Below are 19,037 nucleotides of genomic sequence, written 5' to 3' on the forward strand. Positions count from 1 at the left end.
TACCGATGAATGTGTTGCGCCGGCCAATCGTTTTGTCGAGCTGGGCCGAAACACCGAAATCGACCAGCTTCACCTCGGCATTGTCCGTCAGCAGCACGTTCTGGCCCTTGATGTCGCGGTGTATCACCTTGTTCGTGTGCAGATAGCTCAGCCCGCGCAGGATCTCGCGGCAGATGTACGCGATCCACTCCTCCTTCAGGCTCTGGCCCTTGGTCGACTTCACCAGGTCGGTGACGGAACCGGCCCCACAGTACTCCATCACCAGCCACAGCTGGTCGTCCTTGCCGGCGGGCGTCTTCTTGATAAATGCACCGTAGTATGTGGCAATGTTGCGATGGTTGGAATACTTCTTCAGCACGTTGATCTCGAGCTTGATCTCCTCTTCCTCCTCCTCGGTGACGTCCATCACCTTAATGGCAGCAAGTTGTCCAGTCTTTGTGTGGCGACCCTGCAATGGTGAGAAGAAACGGACACGAGGGACATGAGTTGACAGATCGGTACGCACACGCACGCCGCGGCAGCGTTCGATTATTTTTAACTTTTATCTCGACCTCGCGGAACTCAACGGGGAGGGATCCATCAACGGGTTCGGCGGGTTGGTGGGCAGCAACAATAATTACCACACCATTAATGGACGCTCTCTCGACGCCTACACGCATGCGAAGGACTAGAGTGGTTAGGAAAATTAACACCCACCCGCCTGGGGCGTAGGTGTGACGTACGAAAGCCTCGAGCGGAATCGGCGGGGGACACACACGGGGCGCGTTAATCACATCACAAAGCTTGTGTTCCCGATTTTCGGGGGGTGGCGGTCAATCCCTTGTGCTTATGTCTCTCATTAGTCCCAGTCCCGCCGCTGCCGTTCCTCTATTCGCCCACCTGAAGTTACGATTATCGAGTCGCCAACCCGTGGCCGGCGTGGAGCCATATGGGGCTAAATATACACCAGAGAGGCTGCCGGAGTCAACCATTAACCCCCACGCGGCCACAAGGAGGCTCGCAACAGTCGTTCCGGTGGGCTCCGGAGCCGACAGCTTGTTGAAACAGCTGACGTAGAGGAAGGTGGTCTGACATTGAAATTAGTACAGCGCGCCCTGCTGGGCACATTTTGCTTGCTCTTAATTTTATTGTCAACCCTTATTTTTTTCTGTGCCTAAGTCCCTAAGATTTTCACGCAGCGATTTCCATCATTTGAAGCGATATGAAGCATAGCTTCTAAACAGTAAAAAGGTTCGAGTTCCTTCCGAGTACCGAACAGCAGCACATCCTCCGCTACGGCGCTGACCGTCAAGGGGACTGCAAGTATGCGGGAGTGAAGGCCCCAGGGTGGAGGCACTCGAGTGCCCCCCTCCCGGGAGTGCATACATAGTTACCCCAGATGCACACAGAGCGCACTCCACGGCCATCATTCTGCTTAAAGAGGAAACATTTAATTATGCGCGGCCGAGAAGTGCACGCCATCGCACGGCCGCGTTGTAAGCTCCTTAATTCAATTTACTTCAATATCAATTTTCGCGTTTAGACCAAGCACACACACACACCAAGCGCGGCCTCGGGCTCGCGCCTGGTGAGATGAAGTGGAATCTGAATCTGGTTACGGGCGACTAGAAAGGTGAGAGGACCAATTCATGCGATTGCGTAGCGCGGATTGCGAATGAAATAGGGAAATAGCGGAGGACACAGCGGCATTAGTTGCACCTCAACTGCTTCAACTCTAAACCGGCTATCTGGTGCTGCATTGAACAGAACTAACGTTTCTTTTGATTAGACCATAATCTCGTTTCTCAAGACCGCCGTGTATGGTCATACCGCGCGGGTCGCCCGTAAGGTTGAGACCACTGATGGAAGAACAATAAATCTCTTCTCCTCTAGCCTGAAGGGTTTGTTTCAGCGAGCGGCCTCGGCTCAGCGCAACCCCGTCCGCCCAGACGGTTCAAAGGATTATGGGGACGCACACCGAATGGCGCGTCGGCACAGCCTCAAACCTACGCGTCAACCTGTGATGTGGCATTCCGTGGTCCGTGGGTGTGGGCGATGCAGAAGGCCCACGCAAAGACACCACAGATGGTGATTTGCATCGGCATATGGTCTTAGGAGAAGAAAATGGAGAAATATTCCATTTCAACCAGCGGCCATTCGGTCCGCTCACCTGCTGGTCTCAATTGCTGTGAAGTGCGAGGAATGAAAACAAAAAAAAGTTGGCGTGTTTCCGCCCGGGATCGAACCGGGGGCCTTCCGCGTGTTAGGCGGATGTGATAACCACTACACCACGGAAACCGCTATGCGGACACTACACCAGGACTGCACTAGATGATGCCGACCAAACGAGGTCAACTAGAGCCGTCTCAAGCAGACCCCTACCAATGGCCAGGGTGCTACAAAAAGCCCGAGACACCACAACTGAACTATCCTTTCACTGGGTGGTTCACGCATTCGCGCTCTCATGCATTCATTCATTCATCCTACCAACCGACCGACGACGGCTGCCGAGCATGGGAATGTCTCAAACGAAAGAAAAACGAGGAGTGAAGCCGTAGGGCCAACTGAAAAGAAACCATAACATCTACAAGAGAGTGACGCGCGAGTAGAAACATTATAAAAAGGAACAGAAACAGAACGGATCATAAACTCAAAAAAGGACAAAAAAGAGATGCGCAAAAAAGGGTGTAAGAAACCGGTTAATGTTAGTGTTTCTATTTTTAAACCACCAACCAACTTCCCGGTGGTAAGAAAGAAGGGCGCACGGTTGCATTATGCTTACGTCTGCTCCGGAGGGACACCGGAGTGACACCTCTTAACATTTTCTACCCCAAACCAGAATTTCGAAACTATCTTTCTTTTTAAATTGAATAATTACCAGTTACTTAATGTGTGTTATTTGTTAAGGAACTCTCTCTTTCTTCGACATCCTCTTGTGCGGCTTTCCAAGTGAAATAAAGTTACCACCCGTACTTGTACGTGACTCTCACGCTCCGCTCGGCACACGCTCGGTGGCTTTAAGGTAAACGAAAAGCCGCATTAAGTAATTATACCCATTTGATGGGGGAGAGGTTGAACAACCTCTCCCGAGTCGCCCTTTGACCAACCACCAGAGTGAGTTGAAGACAATTGATTTCTTCAACGCTCAAGAAAATGCCACCACTATCCTCCCACCGGGCAGCATTTTAACGACCACTTGGAGGAAGAGGCTCCGCTCGCGGTGCGGCGAATGCTCTAATCATTTGTTTATTATTTTAATGAAAGTCTAATGTTCCATCCGAACGCCAACTACTGGCTCTGGGGATCCGTTTTATTACCGAACACGCTGGGCGCGCACACGTGTACCACAGAAGTAGAAAAACAAATGCAACATTAAAAATGGCGGGAAAGTGAAATTTTTCAATTGCTTCTTCCCGTGCGTAGCGCGCGAAACAATCGGATTGGTTGGCGAAGAGGCACAAAGATGCATCGAACAGTGGTGTTTGTGCCTTTCTCTCAGACTCAGCCGTCTATTTCGACGCCCATCTTAATCTTCCCACTCTGTGCCGCCGAGTTCCAACTGACATTGAAAAGTAAAAGTCAATGACAGTGAGAGAGCGAGAACGAGATGGAGCGCCGAATCGACGATGCAATAGAATGTGTGTATGAGGAGCAACAGACACAAATGGAAAACATGCTAATTTATTAGCCGCGCCGCGCAAATGAAGTTACGTTGGCGCCAGCGCGCAACAGAAATTAATATTCGACATAAAGTAATGCACGCCCCGCCGCAGGCCATAGGTGCCTCACTCAGAGGTGCCTCACACGTAGCTGTTCGATTGATTGTTGCAATGATTCACGTGTTAATGCTCTCCATTGCCTTAATGCGTGTGCTCAGCTCCCCAAGGGCCTTATGCAAGAAACGAAACATGGGAACAATTATTCATTCGCCACATTTAGTTGATTCAATATTCAACTGTGGCCGGACTGACTGGCCGGTATCGAACGTATTTAAGCTCTAGAGTTGCATCGCTTGCATGGAATTTGCCTGTGGTATCAATATTTGCTTTCCTACAAGTCCATTGTTCATTTGAATAATGAAACAACGATTAACTACACGGAATGGGATTTCCTTTGAGTGCACCAAGAGTGCAGTGTGCACTCAAATTTTCCGGTGACTCATCGATCATGAAGTGTCCGTGAATAAAAGTTTGCCGATCGGCCACTACCTTGAAAAGGATTATTTATACTTCAGAATTTCCTCTCAGCAAAGGTTTCTTTGTCAACTGGAGGTTATTTTTTCCATTGGTTTTTCCCTGGAAACTGCCACTCGCTCATAGAAGCTGTCTGTCGACACACTAAACAGTGCTTGATAGAACAACGATTGAGTCTTAGCTTCCACTGTCATGCAGAAAGAAAGCGGGAAAATCTCCACTGAACTACGACTGCCGAACATTGCCACTTCTCGCGAGGCCCAATTTGCACCCGAATTCTGCCGAATTTTCAGTTTTCACCGAAGTGAAATCAATTTTTCCATGCCACCCCAACACCAATTTTGGGGTTGGCTCGTGTTGTCCTCCCCTGAGGTGTGGCCTGGTAATTGGGAGGCAAAAAACGCACACCCGGATCAACAATATCGCGGCGCAGCTACTGCGAGAGCGACCATTAGAGCATAATGATGGAGCCAGCAAACTGTGTTTGGTGATCGAGCATGGCCCCGATTCCGCTCCGTCGATCTATAGAGGTAGTGGCCGAAAAAAGCGCACTCCGCCATAGTGTGCAAGCGAATCGGTGGAGAAGAAATTAAATTCATTACTGGGTGACCTCCTGGCCATGGTGGTAGCCGGCTTACAAGATTGAGGCTACTGCAAGTAGTAGACACCGTGCAATTTCGATTGGTGTGTTGCAAGATTCAACAGAGGTCACAAGGTGTTTTCATTTCTATTAGCCGCTAATTTATTAACTACGTCTGCAGAAACTTGACTCAGTTTCTAGTGATTCGACGAACATATCGCTTCTAGGGCAATGAGCGATATGAAGGCATCAGCAAACCCTGTCATAATCTATATATATAAAAGAGTACCGCGTTATTGGCTCTTTATTCACAACTCAAGAACGGCTGAACCGATTTGGCTGAAAATTGGTGTGGAGGTAGTTTAGATCAAAGGGGGTACCATAGGATACTTTTTATAATCCGATCGCGTCACAATGAAGCCACAATACGCACAATGTGTTTTTTTACACATACTGCAACGGGACAGACAGAGCGAGCAACAGAAAACAATTGTTGGCTTCTCTTTCTCACTAATGCAGCGTTCACTAGCTCACTAATGACGTATATAATCGAGATGTTTGGCGCATGTTGCGATATGTTTTGGAGGGGCAATGATTTTACTGTCCTGAAATTTCCGCCAAACACTGCCAGTAATTCCAAGATCAGCTGACGAAATGAAGTGCTTCTCTTCTTATTGGACAACGACCGCTGAACGGTTTTAGCCTGCACCAACCAGCGACAATGTTAATCTCTGATACTCTTTCTAAACGTTCGTTTTTACGGGCCGGGTTGTTAGTCCCGCGCCAACCCCCTTGGAACGCCGGAATCGGGAATCGAACCCATGGCCAGCTGCGATACAGGGACGAGCGTTACCGACTGCTCCTATCACCGGGGGCCCATTGCCTCTGGGGCGAAACAGAGTTCGCCGGGCCTGCTAGTCGAGAGTAAATATTGAAACGGCACTGGATGGAGGTTCTCGCCAATTGACCCCAAAGTGACCCACGTTGATTCCCCCATTTTGAACGCCATTACACGTGACACACGGGGACAGCCCTCTGCCATCGCAAGGCCCGTCCGTCAATAAGGCAATAAATATTCAGATAGAATCATTACTTCCTCGTGTCCTCGGTTTGTGTCGTTGCGAAAGAGGTGAATTAAGAAAATTATTATAATCATTTAAAAACTGACAAAAAAATTGAAGCAACACCAGAAACAAGCCACGAAGTAATTTCAAAATGCAACCAACAAAAAAGGATCTCTTCTTGCCTTCCGTGAGGCTGAGGCGCACACACAGCAAAACCGCAGCGCTCCACTCCAAGAGATGGTCACGATTGTCGCCGCGAGATAAATGGCGCGCTCGGTGACAAGAAAGAAGCCACTGCCTGCCTGCCTGCCTTTGCCCTCGCCTGATACACCAACAAATCAGTTGGCAGGTCTGGTGCTCGGCCTCGGCCATCCTCTGTTCCGGCACGCGCTCGGGCGGCGATGCGCAAGCAAAAATGCATTCCGTGCACACGTCGGAAACGCAGCGGCGTTATGCACCGATGAAGTGTACCACCCCCCCGGGGGCACTCTTCCTTCTGCCACCTACTGTCACTCTTTCGCTCTTCGCTCCGGTAAGGTTTACACTTCACAGTTCCTCCGGCACAGTGTGTCTTGTTTGTCTTGGATGGCACTCCTCTCGTTGCATGTAAATCATGTACGACAGCAGGCAGGCAGAGGCCGCGGTTGTCCCGCAACGACATCCTACCTCGATGATGCATGCGCATATGCGGGCTCGTCGGGAAAAGGTTGAGCGCGACGGGGACGCGGCGTCTTCTCCAGCGCCAAAAAGTGTGCTGGAGCAACACGACGACGACCCGCGTGAGGTCATCGATCGTAATAAAAACAACACGAAGCAATACTGCACAGCGATGCACAACGATGCAACGCAAGGGACGAGCAGAAAAAAAAACAACATTTCTAATTTTGTCTCGTCTCTCGACACGCGGCGCGGAACGTTGCCGGAATTCTCAATCGCTGTATGCCGTTTTTGTTAGCGATACTTGACGAAAGTATCCTTTTTTTCATTAAAATAATTGTGGGCTGAATCGGGTCGAGGTGGTAGACAAAATATTGATTTGGGCCCCAACAAGGGGTTTAAAGACGCCGGGAGAACCCCTTTGTTGGTCGGAGCCACACCGAACGCTCCGTCAGCCGTTAGTCCGTGCCGTCGAAGACAGGGAAAAAGGGGTGAATCTGGATCACGGTTACAACGTCGCTGAGCCATTGAATCCGACGGGCGTACTCCCGTCAGTCCCGTCAGACAGACATCCAGACGAGCGCGCCCAAGGTTATCCGGGGGGTACAACCGATAATGGAGTCACCGTTCGGGGCGACGGCAGTTTTTAAAGGAACCTCGGAAACGACCTCCAGACGGATGACGGATCGGGACCGGGGCGACTCGATCGAAAATCAATAAACGCTTTGAATGCTTCTTGAATGAATTCTTTCTTCGTTTGCTAACATTTTGATTGAAGGTTCAGAGTTCGTTTTGTCCCTAAACTGAGCACAAAAAAGTGAGCAAAATCACTTTTGCGAATGAAATATTCACTCCAGTCGATCCGATTCCTCTCCAAGTTCTGGTTCTGGTCAGAGAAGTGCACGTCTATCTATCGAGCAGCGGAGAGCCCAGTGTCTTGAACTTTGGCGACCCACGGTTTGCGCCCCGTTGGCAAGGCGCGATAGGCGCTTTAGACAGACACGACCACGGCTAGGGAGCTTCTGGGCTAGGGAACACATTTCTCATTTCCCTACGGCTGTGCGCGGCAGGACGGGAACTACTGCCAACCACTGCGGACTGCGACTTCCAGCAACAAACAGCAACCGGGCCGCGACCCGACCACGATGCAATTACTATGACTCCGCGCGCCCGTAAACCGGTCTAGACGGGTTCTTGGGGGCAAGTCTTCTTGGCTGCTTCTCTCCGCCGCATAGTGCGCCTCGGCAGCGGCGGACATCCCCGGTTCTTCGGGAACGGAGGAGCCGGACCTGTTCCAAGCCAGGGAGCCAGTTTGCCGCTGCTGCTGGCAGTGAAGTACGTGTATGTGTGTGTCTGTGTGTGTCCAAGCTGGTTGCAGGAACTCTGTAGAAACCGCCTTTCGCGAGTCGCCAGAAGTTCAATTAAGTTTTGCTTACTAGCGCACAGCACAGGGCAGGAATGCGGATTTATCGCTGGACTCATCCGGTGGACCGGCGAGTCAGTCCAGTCCGACCAGCAACAAAACACGGGAAAAGGTTGATAGCACCTGCCACGCGACAAGAGCCATCCTCGGAGTCATCGCAGGTTAGTAAATTTAGAGTACAGCTTTCAAACAGAAACACATCCCGAGGCCGAGGAAGTTCTCCAAAACGAACCCCATTATGGTTCGGTGCGTTGCTAATTATACCGTTTCACGGCCGCGATTGGTGCATTAAAATAGATGACTAGTTAGACTGGACACATCCAAGGCCAACACTCCACGAATAGAGAACCCTAAAGCTAAAGAAGCCAATGGCGGAACGGACATTGGTTTCGCGTGCGCTCCCCTGGATTCCTGGTCTTCGCCGCAAACCTCTAGAAGATCCTCCGGGTAAATCGTCGAAAATCGAACGGTGAAGGTGGGAGACTGTGCCATTAGACGTCGCCCGCCCGCCCGTCCGGGGGCTGTGGGGGTCTCCTAAGGCCGATGCTGAGAGTTCATTGGCCGGCGCGTGAGAACGCAGCACGCGCCGACCGCGCTTATGCGCTGCTCCCGGCACCCGGCGCATAAAAACACACCTTCTTGGCCTGGAGCAGCGTCGCCGTCGGTTTGTTGTGACGAAAATAACAGCACCCAGCATAAAAACCTGCTGCTCCACCGATGATGACGAGAGGCGTTCTCGCTCTCTCTCGAGAGAGAGAAATGATTCTCATTTGCATCCGCGATTATACATTCAGACTAAACTGAACCTCGCCACGCAGCAACAGGCCCGAATGGTAATACGACCACAAAAGACAGGAAAATTTAATCCTTCTCAATGGTAAGTGGCCTCTGTGACCGGAGAGCCCCCGGTAGGGTAATGGTTACTGTGTTTTGTGCACAAAATAACATTGCATCCACTCCCGGCCCGGGCGGGGCGGCAAATGTTTCCAATTCAGTTTATAAATACCGACGCATTTTTTTGTAGTTTAATGTCCAGTGAAGCCTCTCCAAGCTCCTGTTTACTGTTTCCGTTTACAAACATCAACATAACACTTTGCGCCTCCGGTGCGCCCGTCATAAAGCGGCAAACGGGAGAACATGGACCGATGATGCTGCTACACAACTCGTAAACAAACTGTGTCGTGATGGATGCTGATGACGATGAGTCACAGAGACCGCTGACGATGCCCCTATGCCCGACGATGATCAACAGGCTTTCAGCTGTGTAACAACTGTCTGGTGGTGATCGGTTCCTTTTTGGTTCATTGCCACCGAAGCAGTAGCACCGGGGCAAAGAATGCCCAAGTCAGGAAATGCATAACTGAGGGACAGAATAGCATCTAGCCACAGTAAATTGACTCGCAACGAAACCTCATTAGTTGTAAAACTTCACAAAAAATGCGTCCTCTTGATAGTTGCGCATGAATTTGCGAGTCGCGATCGCCAGTATGTGAATAAATCTGTACAAAAAATCTATTGAAAATTCGTTTGACATTGAAAAATCTCAGAGCTTGACTGTAAATTGCATTCTTTAATACATCCTCGATCGTTTGACAGTTGACGGTCCCCCACGATGGGATCGCTTTAAATCGAACGCTCAGAGCGATCAAAGCGAACCATTCGAAATGTCGAGAACAAAGGTGAAAATATACCTTACTTGTCTCTCTTTTGAATAGTTTATGTTTCAAAAGCGTCGGAGAATGTACCGGAAATAAGTCGTAAAAGTAAAGAACGAGATGCAAGATGAAAAGGAAACGTTCTAAAATGTTTGTCAAAATTCAATGATTCGAAAATAAATGATGAAACATCAAGCCTGACATCAATCCGCTTCTGTTGGGTAGGAATTTTACGCTGTTTTACACCGTGGCAGCATTTTAAGGCCAACCCGAGGCTATCGGAGTTTGCTACAAAATACACTCTGTCAACTTCCTATACCCGCACCCAAGTTTTACGCACTTCGCCATGTTTGCAACGTATTTTTTTTAATAATGACAATTTCAGTGTGATTGTTTTGGTAAAAAATCAAGTAATATTGCCTGCTTTTGATATTGTGTGTGCAGCATTTGTCAAAAATAGTATATGTTCGAAATAAATTTCGTGACTGTCAACTTTCTATCGCCGCACTTTGAGTTTTGCTTCCGAGAGTAGTTTTCATAACGAGTTTTGCAAATGAATTACTTAAAAATGCCAAAAGGAAGTGTTCTAAGTCCGGATTTAAATCCAGTTGAAACTGTCTGGGAAATATTGGTTAGACAAATCTATGCGGAAAGGGAGCAATACAGCTCTATTAATGAGCTTAAGGCATCCATTTTGGAAGCTTGGGAACATATGGACCCAAAAATTTTGAAAAATCTCGTTGACAGTATAACAAACAGAATTTTTCAAGTCATTCAGCGATCAGGAAAGCCAACTGATTAGTAAACCTCACAATAAATATAGACACTTGAAAAAAATCCACACATATTGATCATTTTATTAGGTGCGGCTATAGAAAGTTGACAGAGTGTATGAGAATGAACAAAAATTTTACAATTCACAGCTCGAAGAACCGTTCTTCAATAATTCAACCTAATGAAATGATTTAACCACGTGGCAATCACACCAGCCCGAACCAGCGGACTTCGACCGAATTTAAGGTATGGGACTATGTGAAAAAATGAGACATTCTTCCAAGTGACTGTACTGTACCAACACTTTCGAAAGGAATAAAAAGGAATGCTAGAAATTTTGGTTGGCCGAATAGCATAATACGAATATGATGCCAAATTGTACCTTTTTATGATGCACTGCATTATTCCGGGTTGACAATGATTTGAGCTGAATATTTAGTGTGACTGTTTCTTTGTCAAAAGTTTCCCTGTGTCCATCCCTTTTATTATGTGGTTTTATACGGATATACGGGGGTCCCTATTTAGATCTGGGTCCAGCCTTGGCAGCTGTGACGAGTTATAAGAACGTAAATCTGATCTAAACATGGACGACGATGAGGGAATGATAGACAATTTTGAAACCCAGCATGTGCCCATTAAAATGAATGCCCCACAGTCCGCCGTCGTCGGGTGTATCGAATTGCTTTCTCATTTAAAGACCTCATCATCGACGCACTCCGCACTCGTTTGGACAACGAATACACTCGAAGGCTCCGAGGCAGTGTCCATTGTAGGGAGAACATTCCCCGTATTAGTTCCAAGAAACGAGAAGAGCCCCGGATGGAATGACATATTTACTCGGCCTGGTGAAAGAAGACGGCAGCAGTTTTGTCAAAGCCGCACGCATGCCGCGACGGAACGTTTATATTTAACGACTCAGATAATCTCGGGTGGCCGGCGGGCCGCACGTGCAACTTGACTGGAACACTCTGCCGCCTCCAGCCGCCGACATCGAAAAGATGTAACCGTGCCTAAAGAACACTAGCATTGGTAATGCACCGGGGCAAATGCAATGCGAAAATGAGGCATACACTTTCACTGGGTTTTTTGGGGACAAAACCGAATACATACCTTGTACACCTGTCCGTACGTTCCATTTCCGACGACTTCGATCAGCTCGAAGATGCCAGCCGGGTCCTGCGGGGGAAGAGAATGGATAACAAAAAAAAAAACGATTAGCGAAGAAGGATTATTAGACGGGAGTTTGCAATGTGTGGTGGGAAAAGTATTTGCGTCACCGAACCCCGAACCAGATTGCCCAATTACCAACCATAATTTCCTTCCCGCACACCCATTAACCTCTGGGCCTGGAAGGAGGAACTAATCCGCGTAAAGGACCTGCCGCCGCCGTTCCAACCATCACGCATCGCGCACAGCGCAGCAGTTGCATCGGCGGGGTGGCCGGATGTGGTTTTGTGGTGGGATGTAAAATTTGTTTACTTGCCGGCCACACACACACGGCGAGTGCTAGCCGGACCGGAGCGGTCCCATCGGTTGCAGTAACCTAGTTTAAGATTCTATTTACGGGGCCCCGTGCGCTCGTCGTTGATTGAAAAGTCGATACACTGGAAACATTTTGGCCCGAAGCGCGTGGAACGAGCAGGGAAAACTCAATTTTCCAACCGATCCATAACCCGGCGCAACGAACGGTAATGCAATTTTGGGTGTGTGAATTGAAGATAACGTTACGCGCCATCGAAAGTCGGGTCTCTCGGGGTTCGATGAAATTGCATCGGAGAAGAAACGATCCCATCGGAGGCGTAGGCGCATCCGATTGCATCCAGCGCAAAGCGCAACACAATCGTTACATCTCCGGCCGGCCTTCACCCAAAACTGCACTCGTAAACCCCGATTGGGTGTGGGCGTCGTCGTGGGGCATTGCATTGCATAAATTCGGATAAACTTCATCGCCCCCCTAAAGCGAGGGATTGCCTAAAAATAGCATCATTCAACGCCCATAAAAACTTTATGGCATTACAATGCTGCCACCAGCAAGGTTCGATCGTAATTGAATAAGGACTTCAGTCCTTCAACCACCCCCCGCTGGACTTCGCACGTCCAAAATTCACCACGCACAGCAGCAGGTGAAGGCCCCACGCTGGAGTACTCGATCGATCACCGGAAACCAGAGACCAGAGAGTTGCACATGGCAGACCTTAAAAAACGCGGTCACGCGGTTCTTTTTGGAGAGTCCAACATATTTCTCGCTGGTACTGTGTGTCCAACCTACCCACCACCACCAGCCGGGCAAAAACCTGACACGCTGACCATCACAATCGTAGCCATCATTGGGTTGGAGTATTGTCCGAAAAATGCGTTCGATCGCCCACACGCCGCTGTCTCGGGGTCCAAGTGGGCCAAGATCGGCCTCTGCATCCATTCTTTAGGTTCGCCACCGGAAAACGGAAATTGTTGAGCGAAAAAACAATCGGTCCCGGGGATCGGTCATTGGCGCGCCCATCACTCAGAACCACACTTCACTAGGCACTGCGGACGACGGGGGGTGGTTCGCGGCAAGGTCGTGACGGTGGCGTTAAATAAAAGCTGATGGTCTCTGGACCATCCCCCGGTCCAGCACTCCCTCCCCCGGGTGGGGTAGGGTGTGGTGCTGTCAAGCGGCGAAGTGATCCGGGGTCCCAAATTAAGGTTAAGGATGATGATGGTTTAGCCCCACCTTCAGATCGAGAGTAGCTTTTGGCCGCACGGCTTCACAATGTGTTTAGTGTGCAAGTTATTCTGGTTGCCGCGTGAATTATTTATTACGTTTCGTTTACTTTTTGATACAGAACTAGCCGCAAGCTTCGTTCCGCCTAGAGTGGGTTTTGTGAAAAATAACCAAACGTTCATTAGAATCAACATGTTTGAACGAATGAACGAACATCGTCGTCTAAATATAAATTATTTTTCGGTAAATTTTTGTTTAAATATTCGATTTATACATATTACGCCAAATCGTTCATCGATTGAACAATTAAACGTACAATTGTCACTCGGACACAATTGGCGTTTTTTACAGGGTGCATATTCACGGCAGGGAATATTTAAATGTTATTTAAATGTAACATTTAATAGTTAAATGTTTTCTTCTGAATTCTTTCTGTGGCGCTATTCGAAGAGTACGGGTTTTGCCAGCCAAGCAAAGAACATTGGAGAACTGAAAGCTAACATCAGCGCGGAAATTGCTGTTATTAGGCCCAAAATGTTATCAAACACAATGAAAAACGCCCAAAAACAATTAAAAATACCCGCTTTTTGTATGTTTAATGGAGGCGGTCATTTGAACGTTATTGTACTCTGAGTAAATTATCAATAAACAACATCCTATTCCCAAAATAAGTCTTGTTCATTTGCCAAAATCGGCTGAAAAACGACGGAGTTATCCAACATTTTAATATCCCCTGTCCCCTGTGAATACGCACCCTGTATAAGATTCAAACATAATGTTTCAAAGCATCACCAATCCTCGGTCCCATCTTAGAAATCCCAAATTAGAAATCCTGTCGTCAGTAGACAAAAGTTAAAGTGAGCAAACTCTATTCCTTGTTGAACAACATAACCAAACATAAGATATGAAGATGATGGCGAAAGCAAGTGGACAACGAAATGACAGGTCCAATCGGGACGTCGGGATAAATATGCAACACAGATCGAAAGTGTGGATGGATTTGATCGAGAGAGCCAACTAATAATTACGGCAATAAATTAATAAATCAACCAATCAATACCGATCAAGAAATTGTCTATTGGCCCGCATATAATCGGGTGGCCACCTCTTACTTTGCCGAGGAAAAATGGAAATCTTGCTTCCCGTTCCGCCGAAGCGTTAACTCTCGGAAGCGGAGATGTTGAAAGGGTGGTCTCGTCGTTAAGGTTTTTTTTCTTTGACAAAGTGACATCATAATCATAATCGACACACGCTGCTCCTAATAATGCCCCCTTTTCGGGCGACTTTCTCCCTACAGTTTGGCGGCGCCTCTTTCGGTGTTGCCCGATTCAATTAGAACGTCAATCACCACAGCCAGGGAGCTGTGGCTGGATAGACCCCGTCGTCCCGGGCTAGAAAGTAGACTAATTATCGGTTCCGTCGAGCCGAGCGGTGTTTGTTTTGTGCATAGCCAGGCCAACATATGCATCGGTGAACGCACCCGCGTTCGGGTGTTCCTGCGCTACCTGACGCATCCCAAACGAGCATCGGCGCCGATGACTAAACTGAAGAAGAATGGGATTTTTCAAGAAAATAACGAAAACCGAAAATCCCACCACAGAGGACTTGCATTCGCCTGTCGGCCGTCCTCTTTCCACACTGACGGACGGACGCTAAGTGTGTGTGACGCACATATTCGCCAGAGGCATTTCGCCACCGGATGATTCACAGAGAGTTTGAGGGTCGACAATACGATCTTCTTGTTGCATTCCGGTATTCATCATTCCGAGACGCGAGACGCGACACAGTTTAGTGCTGCCTCTGGCAGCTATTACGCAACTAACGCAGATATTCGGGATCCCTTGAATGGGGTACGTACACTCAGCTAAGTTCGACCGAACCATGACCGAGCATGGCTGGTCATGTCGCCGCTGGACCAGGAAAAAAAAATGGGGGATTTATCGTCTGCTGTTACTGGCCGACGTGCCGGTTGACCGTTTTTAGCCGTGCTCACGTTTGGCCAGGGGCAGCACACTCCACACACATCATGCATTCTCCTGCACCAGAGACTAACGGCGTGCGTCTTATCAGTGCGTCGTCTTCGTCCGTGAAGGGTTCTCCGTTCCGTTATCAACCCGCTCTCTCGTGTGGTGGGGTGGCACGAGAAACAATCGACAGCGAGAGTGCGGGGTTCGCCCGGCCAAATGTTTGTTGTTGATTTTTTTTATTTAACATACTTTATCCGCTATCCGCCGGACGAGTGGGGCTAGCGGAAAGCGGGTTAAAACACGCTCCCCGTGTGATGGGGGGCTGTGAAAAAAAACCGGCTCAATGCTGATAAACGAGGAACAGGAACAAAACCCTTCTTCAAGTTAAGGGTTCCGCGCATCGGGAGCGCGTATTGCGCGCATTGTATTTTTAATGGACACTTTGGAACGCAGGAACATTCCAATTCGACCTCAAACATTCGAACAAACACCCGACAGTAACGCATCTTGGTTTCGTTCGGACGCGAGGTTGGGCCACGGGCGACCGACGTCGAATGGGGCGATAAAAAAAAATTTATGAAAGAAACTCATGCTCGTTTCGCTAATATGAAAAGCATCTTTCAGAAGATGCACAATGCCAAAAGTTTATTGGACAAGGACTATAAATTACAAGAGACCAAAGAAAATCTGTCAGGAACAATATTTGCCGGCAATGCAGTGCTCGTTAGACGACCCACATGGAGAAGCAACCCTAGGAAATCCGATCGTCGATCGGTGCAACGACTCGTCCAACGAACACCATCCTCTATTGCATCCATTTTTGGGAAAGTGAACGCGCCGCCCCAGGGTCGAGAGTAACCTTCGGGCGGTTGTGAGGAATGAGATCAAACGTCCGTGCGGAAAAAACGCGCTACATCGGAACACCGGACACAGCAAATCATGGCCACGCGCACGCGGACAAGGCAATCATCTTCCTCCTCGGCGCTCTAAGTTCGGATGGCGTTGGTGGCGCAAAAAAAACACAGGCCGAATGTCATTCCTATAAGCTCGATCTGACCGTGGCACGCGCGCAGTAAAAACGCAGTAGATGAGGCACACAAGTCAGGCAACACAAAACGCTCGTACCCCTCGATTGATAAGTCCGGCCGCTTTCCGGGTTGAGCCGCGTCGACAATAAAGGCGCATTAAATCGCCGACACATCTTGCGCGGAACACGGGTGTACCAAGTAAATATCGCGCAAGTGTAAATATTGACCGAGCTCGATAAGAAGTGATTCTTTCGGCCCCCCCTTGTTTGATGATATCACTCTCGGCAGTGCGCTTGGGTCATCTAGTGAATCATTCTAACCACAACGCACTTCACGAAAGAGATGCTTTTACGTCGTACAAGAAGCCCGTTGTTGGTGGGAAGCATGGTTTGGTTTATATTGGTATTCCTTTTGGGCTTTCTCGCAAGATCTCGCCTAATGCGTGACGTAACAGACCGTGTGTTTGACAATCTCTAGTTCGGTCCGGTTCGAAAGTGCTTCGGGCACTAAAACATCAACGTTGATTTAGCATCCTTTCCGCTCACTGATCCTCCGAGTGCCTCGTTATGCGATCGTGTTACGTGTGTTGGCGATTCCTTCCTTCCGTCCACAAGACGCTGCAATGAAGCCTCTATTATCACACACTGTTTCACAGTTCAATACGCTTGTCTGGTTGGCGAGTCGAGATATGACGGCAAAGATTCGCCAAATGTTTCGCCACCGGACAGGCGAGAGCACTGATAAATCAGACTTTCACTCACTTTTATTGAACCTCTCCGTGACACATCCGTGTCACAGGTATTGCCGTGGAAAATACCGCGCTAAAACGACGCCGAAGAGCCCAAGAATTGAAAAGTAAAGTCTCATTTTTCAACGACAACCCGTTTTTTCATAAGAAGCGAACCCCTTTAACGGATGATCTGTTTCCAGGTTCTTCCCCATCTCGCGCTCCGTCTGTGTGACTCGTGCCAAGGGGGGAGGACGAGTCACACGGGAAGCAAAAAAAATTGCGACACACGCGAGGCAACATCTGTGTCCCGGGGGCTGTCCCGGGCCCCACCAACGCCGGCGGCTGTTGTGTTTATGTCACAGAGCGTTGGTGTCAGCGTTAAAATTAGTCACTTCACACTCCATCAGACCGCGGGGGGCCTGGCCATAGCTAATGGCGGCTCTCAATCCGCCACTCGGTGGTGGTGACTTGTTCTTGGGGCCGTAGAAAAAAGTGCGATATTGTCGGGAAGAATATCTTCGCAAGCGTCTTGAACCTCTGCTCCGGTCCGAGAGAAACTGAAAGCCACCTGAGGGGTCAATCGAAACACTGCGGCACTTCATTGGGACCAATCATCGCCCGTGGTTGGCGTTAATTAACAAAATAAAACAATCGTTCGTCAACCAGGCGCTCACGAGCGCGTGAGTCAAGATTGTCAGTGAGTGTTTCGTTCGCCGGTAAAAGCCAACAAACAGCGTGAATTCGATCAATTAGAGCGGCGCCCATGAGGTGGCGATATTTGCAAGGCAACACAGAAAAAATAAGCTAAACATCATCTCAAAGACGCTTACGAAATGTGAGCGACCGCCAGCCACGAGACCAAGGAAAACTTCTTCCACTTCAAAAGCCACTAACCTTTTGAAAGAAACCTATAAAGACTCCTCCAACTGGGGTTTTTAAAACATTTTAAACGATGGTAAACATCGTGGGGTGCTCTTTGGGTTCACACCGTTCCGGCGCGCACGTTGACAGATTAAAGATTCATTAAAACGCCACGCTGGCCGCTTAATTTGTAAAAATATTTTTCAGTTTAATTGCAAACGGCACTCGGTTACGAGATTGGCTTGAAAGAAATGCTTAAGAATGCTGTTAAAAATCAACACAAGATTGTCTTTCGCGTCCATGATGATAGCCATTTTTCAATGCTAAAGTTTTGCCCGCTTTGAAGCGCTGAACCAACACTCCTTGGGCACTTTTGGCTACGCTTTTCCATCCCCAGAGGCCCGAAGCCCACGATGTTGGTGGGGTTTTTCTCAAAACATTACCACATTTTTCCACGGGCACGACGACGACGGCGACGGCGGGACAAAACTACTAAAACCAATGCTGGGAAAAGTTTGCCTTGGGAATCAAATTGTCCGCTACGGCGCGGCGCGGCGCCCCATCCCGGTGTGCTGGGAAAGTTTTCGGAGAATGTTTTCTTATCTCCGGCCGAGGGCAGCACACCCAGCGCGACACGTAAGCACAAGCACGCCGGGCTTGGGAAAACTATGCTGCCTCTCGCCGGCGAACCGTTTTCCCTTCCCGAACCCCGCGATCCATTTCGGAGCGAATAGTTTCATAATAATTAGTGGATTCAAAACACGCCCGGACCCCAAAACCAGGGCAAACCAGAGTGCGGGAGCGGCGCAGCGCGGTGCAGCGCGTTTGCAAGATGGATGGCTCGTAGGAGAAATGGATGGCTCGTGATCTCATTTCCGGTGCTGGTTTGCTGGAAAGGCTTTCCGCTTTCTACGTCGGGAAGGTGCGTGGTGGGGCACGGTGGCGCACCGCATGGAGCGCACCCCTCTCGGCTAATGATGGAAAACACAACAGTCGCTGAAGTTGCGGCCACGAGGCATTGCGTCTTCTTGCAAGTCTTGTTTGATTTATTTGGCTGAACGCAGCGCCGAAAAAAGTGGGAAATTTTCCCACTTTCCATGTTGGAAAACATGAATAATTGCCGCGGCGTCGAGGTGTCTCTGTATCGGTCTATCGGCCGGTGGCGAGTTGTGGCAAAATCAGAACTCCTTCTAAAAGTGTACCAGCAGAAAGCTCTCTTTTCGGTGGCTTCATATGAATTTTGGAAAAATCGACCGAAAATATAGCATCCGATGAACGCACGGTTGCTGTCCACCTTGAAATGGAAAATGTTTTTCCTTGTGGCACTTGAGAGCGGTAGTTAAGCGAAATTATGGCCAACGAATGGGTTGGTGGTGCACGGGATAAATTATCGGCCGCATCGGTAGCATAAATAAACTCGAG

At 48.9% G+C, this 19,037-nt stretch overlaps 1 protein-coding gene and 1 non-coding gene across 2 annotated transcripts in view; both read right to left on the reverse strand.

Moving 5' to 3' along the window:
- The window catches only part of LOC128268410 (serine/threonine-protein kinase mig-15), a 39,190-nt gene that overhangs the window by 18,447 nt on the left and 1,706 nt on the right, over window positions 1-19,037 (reverse strand). Inside the window, exons 2-3 of the mRNA XM_053005488.1 lie at window positions 11,436-11,501; window positions 4-448 (exon numbers count right to left, since the gene is read on the reverse strand). Coding sequence (XP_052861448.1) covers window positions 4-448; window positions 11,436-11,501 — 511 coding nt within the window. The remainder of the gene's footprint in view (window positions 1-3; window positions 449-11,435; window positions 11,502-19,037) is intronic.
- On the reverse strand, window positions 2,205-2,277 carry Trnav-aac (transfer RNA valine (anticodon AAC)). The gene has a single exon. It is a non-coding gene; the product is annotated as a tRNA-Val (tRNA).

This window comes from Anopheles cruzii, chromosome 2 (genome assembly GCF_943734635.1).
Source record: "Anopheles cruzii chromosome 2, idAnoCruzAS_RS32_06, whole genome shotgun sequence".
Lineage (NCBI taxonomy): Eukaryota > Metazoa > Arthropoda > Insecta > Diptera > Culicidae > Anopheles > Anopheles cruzii.